The 14,883-nt window shown below is 38.7% G+C and overlaps 1 protein-coding gene across 1 annotated transcript; it reads left to right on the forward strand.

Moving 5' to 3' along the window:
- Window positions 1–6,503: 6,503 nt before the first annotated feature.
- On the forward strand, window positions 6,504–8,649 carry LOC101761705 (SKP1-like protein 1A). Its single transcript, XM_004979184.3, has 2 exons — window positions 6,504–6,970; window positions 8,212–8,649. The coding sequence occupies exons 1-2, from the start codon at window positions 6,581–6,583 to the stop codon at window positions 8,383–8,385; spliced, it is 564 nt and encodes a 187-aa protein (XP_004979241.1). The 5' UTR covers window positions 6,504–6,580; the 3' UTR covers window positions 8,386–8,649.
- Window positions 8,650–14,883: the final 6,234 nt, after the last annotated feature.

Raw genomic sequence — 14,883 nt, forward strand, 5'->3', positions numbered from 1 at the left:
GGAATTTATACGAACCTTTTATAATATATATATCATGACTTGCTGGTCTCAATGGTAGTGTAAATTTTGGTGGGTTAGAAAAGTATTTTATTTTATATTTTCCTTGAACACATGCCAATCTTTTACATGCTTCTTTAATAGCCTTTCCTAAATCAGATTGAAGTATTTCCTCCAATGTTCGATAAATATCTCGGACTAACCCATGATCAATAATAGTTTGTAAAAAAATATCTTCTCCTGTATGCCTTTGTATATTTGTAAAATATTTTAGATTTATATCAGCCTTAAGTATTATAAATTTATGATGAGGCTTAACAATTAACTTATCATCAAGATGAAGCAAAGGAATGGTATTTGTAGTAACTATTATTCCCAAATTCCTTTCTATACCTTGATATAGCCTCATGAAGTAATTTTGTATATCATGAAATGTTTTGTACTGCCTTTCAGCATATTTCTTCCATATTAGATCTATAATATCTTGTGTAAAATATGCCAGCACTTGTTCAGTCTTAAAACTTATCCTAGGGATAAGAAACTCGTGTGAAGTATTGACTAAATATTTATTATTTCTTTTATCATTTGAAGAGTCCTCCTTCGGACTGATCTTATTTTCCTCATATTTTGTATTGACTACTTTCTTGTCACTTTGCTGTTCTAAACATGATCTACATGCCTGTTTTATACATAAACTGCAAGTAGCCCTTTTTCTGGATCTTGATAATATATACAAAATACACATTTTATATTAACGTCATCTCTTTTATGATCCCGAATTATTTGATCCATCATTTCTATTTTTAACCCTGCTAGCTCCTCAATCAAGTTTATCTCTTCATCACTCGATTCATCTTCTTCATTATATTCAATTTCATCTGTTTCTATTATTGAATATATAGATTCATCATCCATTATATCATCATCACATACCAGAATATTTTCATTAACACTATCTATAATTAACACATTTTCTTGCTCTTCTTGCTTATTAGAATATCTCTTCTTATCTTTATTAGGACAAGTTTTACTTAAATGATCTGGAGAATTGCAAATAAAGAATCTACATGTACTATCATAATTTTTTCTAGGATTATATCTTCTTACATTTCTCTTGTGAAGGAAAGGAGCTCTATTATCTGATCTTCTTAGGAAATATCTTTTCTTTGTCTTTACATTTCCCTTTTTATAATTTTTAGGGTATTTCTTATTTCTATATTTCTCTTCTCCATATGTCAATGGTATTTGAACTATTTTATTACAAAAGTTGTAATCTGATTGCTTCATTGACCTTTGAGCTTGTATGCTTGTGCATATTTTTCTTAGTTGCTTAAAAACAAATGTTATAGCCTGAGAAATATTATATTCCCTTCCATTAGATTCTTTTTTATATTCTTCAAATATCATAGATCCTAAAGGATCTGGTAATTTATTAAAATACCTTTCAACTATACTCTTATTATAGCCTTGCTTAGCAGTTGTGGCGTTATACAAATAATGCTGAGAGAACTCTTTTATTCCTTTCCAATTTGTTAAAGTCAATTTCTCTATTTCCTTCAATCTTTCATTTTGTAATGCAGTATAACCTAATTCTGGATCTTCATCTATAACAATGCTTGATATGATATTTGCAAAATTATAAGGGTTACTACCAGCTCTTTTTAATTCTTCATAATAATGAGGATAAGTTTCTACCCATTGTTCCCATAGAACTTTAACTGATTCTCCTAAGAATGTTTCTAAATATGTAATCATATCTTCTACTCTACTTCCAATATTATGCTGATTTTGTATATATTTTTGGACTATTAAGCTTTTCCATATGCTTATAATATTTGGCCAATCAATAGGATCATGTGCTGCTAAATTTAATATTGCACCATCACTTCTATAATTCTGAAATTGCACAGTCCTTTCAAATTCTCTCCTTTTTGAACCCATATGCTTATATTGTCCAGGTAATAGGTATATGTAGGTTCTTCCTTTTCTGGTGGCTAATTGCCTGGTTTTCTAGATGGTCTATCCGTTTCTCCTTCAATTTTTATATCTCTCTCTTGTTCTCGTCTTCTTTTAGATGGACTAGGATCTATATCCATGACTTCTATAGCAGTATCTTTATTGTATAATTCTTCATTTCTTAAAGAAAGAATATGTTATTCTAACTTACTACTATGTATTTCAATTATATCTTCATCCTCTTCTTCATAACTTTCTAATAAAATTTTATTATTGATCTCCCATTGATCTTCTTCACTTATAACAACCTCTTCCTTTTCCTTTACCCTTTCTTTATTATTCTTTAATTCTTTCTGAATCTTACTATTTTTATCACTTACATGTTTCAAAGTAGATTCATGTTTCATTATCGGCATGTTCATCTTTTTATTATTTTGCTCTCTTTCTTTCTTAATTTTACTAAGTCTATATAATTCTCGTCTGAAATATAGCTCTTTTTCTCTAATAGCAGACCATTCACATATCATAGAGGTATTGTATTCATCTTGAACTTTACTTAGTTTTTTCTCATAGTGTTTTATTTCATTATCAATATCTAATTTTTCCATGAATTCACATACACTATGTCTTCTAGCTTCTCCTATGTTTGACTCAGAAGTTGAAACTTCTAAATCATTTAAACTTCTTTCTTTGTAATTAACAAACCTGATACTAGTTTTGCCTTTACTATTTTCATAGCTTACATAATCTTTAGGTTGTTTTAAAATCTTTGGTTCTATTAAAGCACTTATATTCCATTCTTCACCTGCTCTTTCTTCAGAACTAATTTTTAAAGGACTCATGAATTTTATTCCCTTAGACTGCATACTTTCTATTACATTGTTTACATTTACCTTGTACTTAGTTGCACTTCTATTAGTTAACCTTCCTACAAATTCTATACTTACTAATAAATTTGTACCTTTAAAGTCTTCATAGCCTTTGGTCTGAAAACCAATTGCCATTTTATCTATAAATTCTTTTATTGGCATTATTAAATCTGGAGCTATGTATGTTATTAATATATTTTCATTCATATCTCCTTCTAGGAAACCCAATGGTGCTTTATTCACTGAATCCCATCTTTTATCTAACAAGGTTATTAGAACTTTGGTTCCTAATTTCTTCCTAGTCATTCCTTTAATTCCTATGATATACATTCCCTGATGAATATATTTGTAGCCTGAATATTTTAGCCCGTTCTCAAATTGTTTACTAACAATTCTTAGCTGAACTGGTTCTGTTAGAACACTTAATTCTACTTCTCTAGATATTCTGTATAGCCCATTTTTATTTTCAAACCAGCCCATTTGATATATTTGCTGAGGTCTTATCTTTCTTAAGGTATCTCTCTGATATCTTTCAAGATCCCTTTCTACATCTATCATTTCTTCTAAGTTTTCAATATCATCACATCCTCCTTTCAATCTATCCATAAAGCTTAAAGGTTTTATGTCTTTATTTATTAGTTGGAGTGACTTGTCTCTTCTAGAGAGACTTTCAGATATTTCCATTTTTCAGAGTTTAATGATCTATTAAACTCGACTAATCCTGTTGATGATAGAACAATTTCCTTGTTATGCTCAAAATTAGTATTATCAAATTTCTTATATAGGTGGGTTATATCCTTTTTAATATAATCACTATTTTGGATGATTCTTCCTAGAGAATTTCTACTTTCTTCTGCTGCTTGCAAGATTAATTCTAGCTTATTATTCAAGGCTAAAATATTCTCTTCTAAATGCTTATGTTCTTTCTGTAGTTTTTCAAATTTTAATTCTAAATCGTCTTGCCTTTTACCCCAAGATATATAAAAGTTATGTATTAAGTCAACTAATAAATTGATCTGACCGTGTGAAGTATGCCAAGTATGATCTTCAGAGCTATTTATTCTGCACCTAATATTTATATTTTCTTTAGTATTAACTGTCTTTCCGGTATTAACTTCTAGATTTAAATAGTGAAGTTTTTCAATCTTGACTTAAATATAGAAAAACCCTCAAAACACAAATTTTAACAACCTCGGCTCTGATACCAGATATATAGAAGTTATGTATTAAATCAACTAATAAATTGATCTGACCGTGTGAAGTATGCCAAGTATGATCTTCAGAGCTATTTATTCTGCACCTAATATTTATATTTTCTTTAGTATTAACTGTCTTTCCGGTATTAACTTCTAGATTTAAATAGTGAAGTTTTTCAATCTTGACTAAATATAAAAAACCCTCAAAAACACAAATTTTAACAACCTCGGCTCTGATACCAGCGCGGGGAATTATAAATGATATATATATATATATATATATATATATATATATATATATATATATATGGTGCCCTCCATCATATTGACCTAGAGAATTTCATTTTTGTCTGATTATTTGATATCCTTCTTCCATCTCAAACCTCAGAAAAACCAATTTCTTAGTTCCTGTTCTTATTTTTACATAACAATTTTGCAACAAGTTCAAAATTGTTGCCTCCCTCTTTCGGGTGACTTCATGAATAGGGACTCAACTTTTGAGTTCAACTTCCTTCATTCCATTTCAATAACATGACAATGAACCAAAGACACAACATATGCTTGCTTTACTGGCTCATGAAAATAGCTATAAAATTGACTACTACCATTTGAATGGTAGTATATCTGGTAAACTATTTTCCTAACAAATTTGGTTCAAAGGAATTAGCAGTTAATGTCCATGATCATGGAAAGTGAATAACACATATTAGCTTCCATATTCACGGGCAAAACTGATATTTCTTGAAATAAAGGAGGAGATGTAGGCACAATCATTTGATAAGAAATCGGTGAAAATGAGGGAGGGGTATATAAAGATAAATATTGATGGTGCACATGGTGAAGGAGAGGAAGCTTGAGCAAAGACTTAGTCATCCGAGGATCATGATTGTTGCAGAATTGGTGGTAGCATGGGTTAGGGTCATCTTGAGGCTGCAAAGAGGAGGTGATGATAATGATGGAGGATGGTGTTCCTGGATAATGGAAAAGAAGTTACCCATTTTTTTTAAAGGAGCAGAGTTCAAGGGAGCTTATTGACAACAAAGTGAACCATAATATAGAGGTCAAGGCTTTTAATTTGGCCATCCCATACCGGTGTTGATTTGAATATGCAATGCATAGGAGACTAGATTTAAATATGTAATCAATCACAATTCACTTTAATTTTCCATATTTGAAACAAAACTTGGCTAAGTACATGAAAATCCTTGACCTAGGGTACACGTGGGCCCTTTCTCTCGGCGTCTTCATCGTATCCCGACCACTCATCCAACTCAATCCCAACCATGTGTATCTAGGTTTGTCCTTGGCATCGGACGACTCATGGAACCACATGCGCCCTTTCTCCTCTATTAAATATCACACCCACCTCACGCTGCAATCTCCAATCCTCACCCCCTAATCTGGCTCGAGAGATCTAGGGTTGTGGGTGCGAAGAGAGGAATACCTAAACCATAGGGTTGCGAGAGGATTAGTGATAGGAGGTCCATGATAGGTTAGTTGTACATCTCGGTTAGACAAATTAGAGGCAACAGCGGATGGTGGTGACTCGAATAGTGGAAGAGGGCATTGATTGGCATGCGATGGTGCATAGATCTGACGTGATGGTGGATGTGGAAGCAACCCGCTAGTTACGAAGAGGACCTTCAAGGAAAGCAGGCTGCTTACATATAAGTTCCCCATCCATCACTATTCTACTCAAAATGCCTTGCAAGTACTCTCTATTTTTTTTACTATTCCAACTGCTTGCTAAGTCTCCCTCCGTATGTATTTTTCGTCGCTGTTCTTTCGAGGTTTTGGAGCTCCATACTATGTGTGTTGAAGGCTAAAACGCCCTGGAAAAATGAAATAAAAAATTCCCGCAAAATGAAAGAACAGATAGTACAGAAAGAAATATAAGGGGGTGTTTGGGAACACCCTGTTAAAGTTTAACACCTATCACATCAGATGTTTGGATGCTAATTAGGAGTATTAAACATAGGCTAATTATAAAACTAATTACACAGATGGAGTATAATTCGCGAGACGAAATCTATTAAGCCTAATTAGTCCATGATTTGATAATGTGGTGCTACAGTAACCATTTGCTAATGATGGATTAATTAGGCTTAATAGATTCGTCTCGCGAATTAGCACAGGGTTCTGCAATTAGTTGTATAATTAGCTCATATTTAGTCCTCCTAATTAGCATCCGAACATCCGATGTGACACTATTAAAGTTTATAACCTCGTATCCAAACACCCCTTAAGTATGAAACGGGAGTATGGGACATCTAGGTCCTGATATCCGGGGTGGATAACTACCAACGGGTCCTTTCTTTCAGTCTCCCAAACCTATTCCAACTGTGCGCGGCTCTCCTTTTTATTAAAAAAAAAAAAACTGTGCGCGGCTCTTGGTGACCGTCGCATCTGACGGCTGGTAGAGCCCCCGCGTGCCCCGTCTCCTCTATTTAATATCCCACCCACCCACCCCACGCTGCAACCCTGGTCCGACTTCCCCAATCTCTCGCCTTCCCTGACCCTCTGCGCCGCAATTCCAAAAGGTAAGGATTCGCCTTCGATCCTATGCGAAAAGTCCACCACTCCCAACCCCGATCGATGGCGGCCGAGGGCGAAAAGAAGATGATCACGCTCAAGAGCTCCGACGGCGAGGAGTTCGAGGTGGAGGAGGCAGTCGCAATGGAGTCGCAGACCATCCGCCACATGATCGAGGACGACTGCGCCGACAACGGCATCCCGCTCCCCAACGTCAACTCCAAGATCCTCTCCAAGGTCATCGAGTACTGCAACAAGCACGTCCACGCAGCGGCCGCCGCGGCCGCCGCGTCCAAGGCCGGCTCCGAGGACGCGGGGGCCACCGCCGCCAACAGCACCGCGGCCTCAGGCGAGGACCTCAAGAACTGGGACGCCGACTTCGTCAAGGTCGACCAGGCCACCCTCTTCGACCTCATCTTGGTAAAAGTCTCCGTCTTCCCCCTCCCTCCCCCGGCCGTCTACGCCTCCCTGGTGAAATTTGGATCTGTGATTGTTAGGGTTCAGATGTATCCATATAGATCTGGATTAATTTGTCTCTGGCTGAAAGCTGTCTTTACCTGTGTGGATTGTGGGGACTAGGTTGTTGTTATCCCTCGATTGCAACATCATAATACTGCCTGCAAGTAAATTGGATTTGGATTGTTGAATGTATTATTGTCCTATCGAAAAACTCCCTTTTTATAGAGATTACGGTTACAAAGAATAATCTTTGGAGATCACATGTTTCGTGATCAACTCTTGGTTCGACGATTGCTTGTCACCATCTGGACATAAATTCATTGTGTTTGTTGGTAGGTCATTGCATTTCTTTGGTTACTTTGCCTATCATCTTTGTAGACAGCTACTTATTCTTGATTATGGTGATACTTCGAATTTTCTGAAGTTTCATGCTTTTGGTGTCACCCATATTGGCGCCATAATTCCTGATAAGTTTGTGACTGATATTACAATGTCCTTTATCTTGTCTTTGCATTTCTGCTCTAGCTGTGATACCCTTGCATGTTAGTGGTAGATAGCTACTTCTGCTCTTTTGTATCAGTGTGGTAGATTAGCAACTTTAGTTGTGGTTTCATTTTGACTGTTTACACACCTGATTATTATGTGCAGTCTCATAAGCAGTGGAGCCCACATAATATGTAATGTATTGCACTCATTTTTTTTGTTCATGCTGTTGTGTGTTAGTGACCTTACATGTTGATAAACAGTATGCTGATACAGAGCACCAATGCACTTATTTCTTCTGGTAATTAAAGATAAAGCACCGTTTTTAATGATGAAAGTTATGTTTATACTACTAATTCCTTGCATATCTGTTACCATTGTGTGATTTTGTTTATTTGTTGTCTCCCTGGGTAAATCGGTAAATGAACCTGGTTGTTGAACTCTCGTATGGTTTAGTAGTTTTCTCTTCATAAGATATCTTTTTTGATATCTGTATCTCCTGTTTGATCATTTATGTTCCTAATCTCATAAACTTATTTCTGTTATTGTAAGTGTTTTGCTCCTTGATACCAGTTGTCTTTGCAGTGGAGTTAGTGAAGTTTGTTGTCTTATTGAGATAAACATGCCTGTCTAGTTATGTTCTCTCTGATCACGACGAGTGAAAATGAATTTACTTGGTTTCTCACACCCTCTTTTTGTTTGTTTTTATACCTGCACAGGCTGCAAACTATCTCAACATCAAGGGTCTGCTGGACCTGACCTGTCAGACTGTTGCTGACATGATCAAGGGCAAGACTCCTGAGGAGATCCGGAAGACCTTCAACATCAAGAACGACTTCACCCCTGAGGAGGAAGAGGAGATCCGCAGAGAGAACCAGTGGGCCTTCGAGTAGAGAGGTGCTTGAGCCCCTGATCCCTTGATGCCTAGGTTTCGTCATATCTATTACCTTGCAATGCTCTGCTTTTATGTGTTGTCGTAATGGTTGTAAGTATTTTGGGTCTCTATGGGGTTGGTTTGAGAACAAGTGTTGATCATGGGTAAAAACTGATGTGGTCATTGATGTTATTCTGAACCAATTATCAGTTAAATATCATGAGAAGACTAAGTGGCTGCTGCCCTAAGAAGTTAACCTCGATTTGCTGTGGCGTCATGTTTATTCTGTGGATGTTTTATATTATGATAATTTCGTTATGAATCTCGTGGCCAGTTCTGTGGATATGCTATTATATGTACCGACCAAAATTCAGTTTGTTTCTTTGATCAGAAGTACAGTAACTAGGTGAGAATGGAAGCAGAGCATGGCCTTGCTGAACACGCTGAGTTTCATTTCCCATGTTTTGAACGGCATATGGTGCTCTGATAATTTGTGGTTTTGCTGTCAAATTAGTTTGAATGGGGGCGGGACTGAGGACAGTTGTGTGACGTTTCGTTGTATTGTGCATCTGCTCTGGGGTTTGTTTTGTTTGCCATAATTTTATCTCTCAGCCATGATGCTAATTTTGTGGTTTTGATGTCTGTAATTAGTTTAAAGTTCGAACAGGGGCGGGACAGGGTGCGAGCAACTTGGTTTTGCTTTTGTATTGGGCTATGAAGCTGGCTATTTGGGTCTTTGGTTTGCCATAAATTTGTCACCTCTTCTTTTTTTTTCTTTTCTTTCTTTGTTTTTTTTGCGGAGAACGTCGCCCTTTGGCTCAGGCGACGGTTGCGTGTTGATTATGGCCTAAACCAGGCACAAGATTACAAACATTATTCATACAAAGTGAATCCTTGGTACTCCCTCCGTTCCAAATTGTAAGTCATTCCAACTTTCTTGGAGAGTCAAAGTATCTCAAGTTTGACCAAATTTATACAATAAAGTGCTAACATTCATGATATCAAATAGGTACCATTGGTTTCTTCATTAAATATATTTTCATAGTATATCTATTCGGTGTCATAAACTTTTGTAATTTTCTCTATAATTTTGGTTAAACATAAAAATGTTTGACTCTCCAAGAAAGTTGGAATAACTTATAATTTGGAACGGAGGGAGTAGCTAATTCCATAATCCAGTCCGGAATCTCGCTAACCCAGGTACACACGCGACTCCCTGGTGAGGACTTTTTCGCACAACAGTGTGCTAACAAGTTTGCCTCACTCTTAACAAAAGAATTTTTTACAGAAGTAAAGGATATACTAATCATTTGAATCTCCTGCCATAAACCCGCAATACAGGATCTTCGTCCAGTTGACGATTGAAGAAGGTTCACCAAATTGATATTGTCCAATTCCACAGCTACCTTATCGCAGCGTAGTCGTTCAGCCAGCTTCAATCCGTCTCTCACCGCCAGAGCTTTAATTGTGATCACATCAAGAAGATGTTCTTACCACCTGAATTCAGCCGCAATCACCACTCCATCACTATTACGAATCACCACTCCACTTGCACCTGCACGAGAGGTATCATAGAACGAGCCATCAGTATTGATCTTGAACCAACCATTTTCCGGGGCCTGCCATTCCACCGTGGTAGTTCTGGAACAGTATGCAAACACATAAGTTTTTCTAGCATCGTTGCAACATGTCTTGCCGCGGCCGTGGGATTCCAGTAGTTGCTCCCATGTTTCCTTGCATTCCTGCCCGACCAAAGTGACTGTTGGGAAATAAGTCCCAGGGAGGCTAAGACACGACAATGTTGGGAAGCACTCGTGGTTCAACTCGAGAAAATGAGCATCCGTTTACATCGGGGTAGGGCTCCCCTTTTATAGTGTCCCGAAAGACACTTTACATTCCATAATTATCCTTATTCAACCACTACATTCCTAGAATATGCTATACACGAAAGTCTTTTGGAGATTACTTGTACGACTTGGTCTCCTCCGACGAGTCACGCTTCTCATGCCTCCAATTAGCCTCGTGAATCGCGCTCTCAGATGATTTCGCGAATCACACCTTCACATTTCCAACGCCTTCACGCTTTTAACCTCGGACCCGAAGCCATTTTAACCTCGAGCTTTGAGACCGTCCTAACTTCGCACCGGAGAGGTGCCAAGCGTGCACCCTAATCCTTGTTTCATCAACAACCCTGCACGAGACAGCAGACAACTCGGCGCTCGGGGTTAGCTTCGAGTGTTCAAGGGCAAGCTTAGTTATTGTCTGGTGATCAGTGATTGTCTCTTGGCTTCGAGGCAAAGCTCTTAGCAGCGCGGCGAGGCTAGAACTACTCTTTCACGTCAAATTTGTCCCCCGAGGTTAGGGACCCTCACCCGAATCTACTTATTTTGCGAGGCTACGTTAAACATGCTAAACGTAATGACCTCGAGGGTAACTATCTTTTTAGGTGAACCCAACAGTGACCATACACCACAGATGAAAACTGCAGCATCATCTTTAGAACAGATATTTCCTTTAAGCAAGTCTGATGTCCATGATTCAGGATGTAGCCATGGTATTTTACGTCCTGTAGCTTCTCTGACTAACTTCCAGAAGCACTTGGCTAATGGGCACTATGTTGCAATATGGAATAAGTTTTCATCAGATGCACCACAATCTTCACAAAAGCTCTCAAGTGCCACGTGCCTACGTTTCAGTTCAGATTTCGCTGGCAGAAAATTATTGATTGCTCTCCACCAGAAAATTCGTACCTTAGGTGGGATAGGTAGTTTCCATAGTACTTTCCACCATTGACCATTGTGAGAAGAACTCGGTCCATCTTTAGCAGCTGCTAAGTTTGCCATTTGCTCTGCCTTCAGTGCTCGGTATGCAGAGCGCACCGTGTAAGATCCGTGCCTTTCAAAGGCCCATGCAAGCACGTCTTCTTACATCCTGTTGCCTGGTTGCACTTTCATAATCTCTTGGGCGTCCATACGAATAAAGGCCTCATGAATGAGTTCCTCGTTCCAAATCTGAGATCCCGGCAAGAAGAGCTCAGCTACCATAGTAATGTTTGCCGCCGGCAACCGGACTGTTGGTTTCATGGATGGCAGACTCGGCACCCAGTTGTCAGTCCAAACATTGGTCGACGTGCCCGGACCAATCCGATTGATGATACCTTTTTTAAGCACCTCTCGCCCATACAAGATTGCCCGCCAAGTTTCTGAACTTCTTTTCCTTGTTGCTGCCAGGAATTCAGAATTAGATTTCTCCTTGAGAACCCGAGAGCACAATGTATCAGCCCTAGTCATACTACGCCAACCATGCTTTCCCAGCATAGCCTTGTTGAATAAGATCAACTCCCTAAATCCCATTCCTCCATCTTCCTTTGGTGCTGTGAGTTTTGTCCAATGCTGCCAGTGTATTTTATGGTTATCTATGGAACTTCCCCACCAAAACTTATATATAGATCTCTCTCTCTCTCTCTCTCTCTCTCTCTCTCTCTCATCTTCATTTTCTTGCAAACATTAATTGACAACCTGAAGCAACTCATTAGATATTAGATATATCGGTACAGCTTGAGCTGTAGACTAGATCAAAACCTCACGGTCCGCACAGCTCATAGTGTTTTCACCCCAACCACACACAAAGTTCCTCACCCGATCTGAAGTGTAATCAAATGCTCCATCTGCTATCTTGCCCACCGACGTGGGAAGGCCCAAATATCGTTCTCCCAAGGCTTCTTTTGCAGTATCCAGCCGGGTATGGACAACATTTTTTTATAGAATCATCACAGTTGGCACTGAAAAATACAGCTGACTTTTATTGCTTGTTCACCAGTTGCCCTGAACCTTCATTATACCGAGCTAGTATATCTGCAATCCTCGCAGCTCCTTGTTCTGATGCTTGCGTGAAGATAACGCAGTCATCAGCAAACAAAAGATGAGAGATCCGAGGTGTATGAATGCCAACTCGGATACCCCGCGATAGATTCCATAGACTCTGACCGATAGTGTAACTGAGCAAACACACTTCATTATTAGCTCAATCCATTTTGACGGGAATCCCAAAGCTACCCTGACTGACTGGAGATATTGCCACTCCACCCGGTCATAGGCTTTAGCCATGTCAAGTTTCACTGCACATGCTCCCGTTTTACCCTTTTTTCCCTTTGAGGTAGTGAATGCATTCATAGGCAATAAGCACGTATCCGTGATCAGTCTTCCTGGAATGAAAACACTCTGTTCACTACAAAATGACCACCCCTTTTGCAACACATATATGCGTTGCTAGAAGTCCAAATCAGTGTTGCCAGCATCTATACCAACACATTTAACATGCGTTGCAATAGCTGGCGTTGCAAGAGTCTATTAGAACGCATACATATGCGTTGGTAACTAGTGCAAAAATCCGTTGCAAGCAGGCAACACATATTTTTATGTGTCAGCAACTCTTATATGCGTTGGAGGCTTGATAAGCATTTTTCTTTTTTCTGCATTATTTTATTTCACATTGCTTATTATATAGTGATAAAACTACAACTGTGCTTATATTTGCAACATTTCTGAAGCTATGGTTAACGAAACTGAGCAACAGGATATTTTTCATTAATATTCTGAATTGAAATATTGTACTGACACACATCTTATGAAGAGTAGTACACAAACACAACTATACTACAACAAAATAATGTTTTCAATCTTCTATCCTCTCCAACAGAAGCACAAATCTCAGTTAAACAAATCTGGTAACTTCATGGGTATTTTCATCGCTATCCATTGACTTCTGCAAGTCTGCATGAATTTTCCTTCTGATTATCTGCAAATGACATGCCAGTTTCAGTATGTGAACTCCTATAAGAATGCCATCTTGTATACTACACATTCTCGGTGGCTGGTCAGCTTATCAAGAATAGCTGCACTCTGATCCAAACATAAGCTATGGAAAAGATATCACACCTGGTTATAAACACTTCCAAGTCACATATTCGAAAAGCAGAATCACTCAAGCTGCAGTTCCCATAGGTGAAGAGTCCTGCTATACAAGCAAATGAATATATGTTATGGATAACCTCAAACTGAATACTCATAAATCTGGTAAAAATAACAATTGAAAATTCAGGTTTTCTCATGTTAACAATTGAAATATTCTTTGTAACTTCTTTTAATAGCAATTGAAAATTATTGTTCTAGTATTTAGATTACTAATATTTCTTGGAAATTAAATTTCAGTGAGCATGTGCCACTGCACAAATGGATTACCCACACATGGCATTTGCATAGAACTGACTGATCTGTAGAGGCCAAGATATCAACATGCAAAATTTCTGTACCAAACCACTTGTCTGCATGTAATTTTCCAGTAAGGTATATAATGTTTAGCAAGCAAGCTAACCTTATTGGAGACTTGGAGTACATGAAAGTACAGGTGACACTGCATCTTCATGATCTGCTTACATATCTCAGCAGCAAAGGAAAATAAGGATTTGATTAAATAAATTGTCCAGTCCACAGTAAAACTAAATTAGAATAATTGCAACGCAAGGCAGGATGGTTAATATACCTTTCAGCGCCGAGAGTTGGACGGGATGTCATCCCTAGCACCATGGAAAATAGTCTTGCTGCATTCTGCAGAACAGATAATTGGAACTAAATGCACTTAAATCTAATGCAAAAGCATATTTCTTCTGAAGCATTTAACCAACACATTGAGCTGCTAGTTGGCGTGATACCTGATGGCACGGATCCAAAGTTTAGCCCAAATGGATAAGCCATGTGCAATGAGCTGGCACCATCAATTGTTCAAATCATTAACTTGGGAACTCGCAAATTACTATTTCTGAAATCTCATGACGAAAATAATCAAGTCCTAGCACCGAGAAGGCAACAGAAAGTATGAACCAATTTTTACTGATGGCGCCCACCCTCGCCCCCCATCGCCGCCCCGCCCCACGCTGGCAACGACCAGACCCCCTCGCCCCTACGCCTCCTCCGCAGATCGCCACGCCAACAAGCCCTCCCTGAATAAAATTCTTAATGTTGACGTGCTGAGAATGGCCGCGATCCCGTCTCTCCATTTTGGTGGGAATCCTCTGCGTTGCATCCTGGTGAGTAGGTAGTCCCATCGGAGTGAGTCGAACGCCTTGGATATCTTCAGCTTCATAAGCCAGGCCAGATGATTGTGTCTGTGGAATCGGCTTGCCAGGGTTTGGACGTAGAGTGAATTATCGTTGAATGCTTCGTCCCTTGATGAAAGCACTTTGGCAAGGTGACACTAATTGGTTCATGATTGGAGCTAGGCTAATGTCTCTCCTATGATCTTCAGCACGGGGTGGATCACGCTGATGGGTCTGAATTCTGCCATGCTCGTGGCCTCTTCTTTTTTGGGGATGACAATGATTGTGGCTCTGTTTCGAGTGTCTAATCTGCGCCAGGGTAGTTGAAGAATGAAGATATTGCCGCCATGAGGACACCTTTGACGGTCTCCCAACCACGACGTATAAGTACAGTCCTGATTCTCTCACTGGTACGGTCAATTT

Source organism: Setaria italica, chromosome VIII (assembly GCF_000263155.2).
Source record: "Setaria italica strain Yugu1 chromosome VIII, Setaria_italica_v2.0, whole genome shotgun sequence".
Lineage (NCBI taxonomy): Eukaryota > Viridiplantae > Streptophyta > Magnoliopsida > Poales > Poaceae > Setaria > Setaria italica.

What these genes read in the sequence shown, in the direction of transcription:
- LOC101761705 (XM_004979184.3), top strand. Translation starts at nt 6,581, where the DNA reads ATGCGAAAAGTCCACCACTCCCAACCCCGATCGATGGCGGCCGAGGGC. An exon ending in CCCTCTTCGACCTCATCTTG is followed by an intron (nt 6,971 to 8,211) that starts GTAAAAGTCTCC and finishes ATACCTGCACAG; the next exon opens with GCTGCAAACTATCTCAACAT.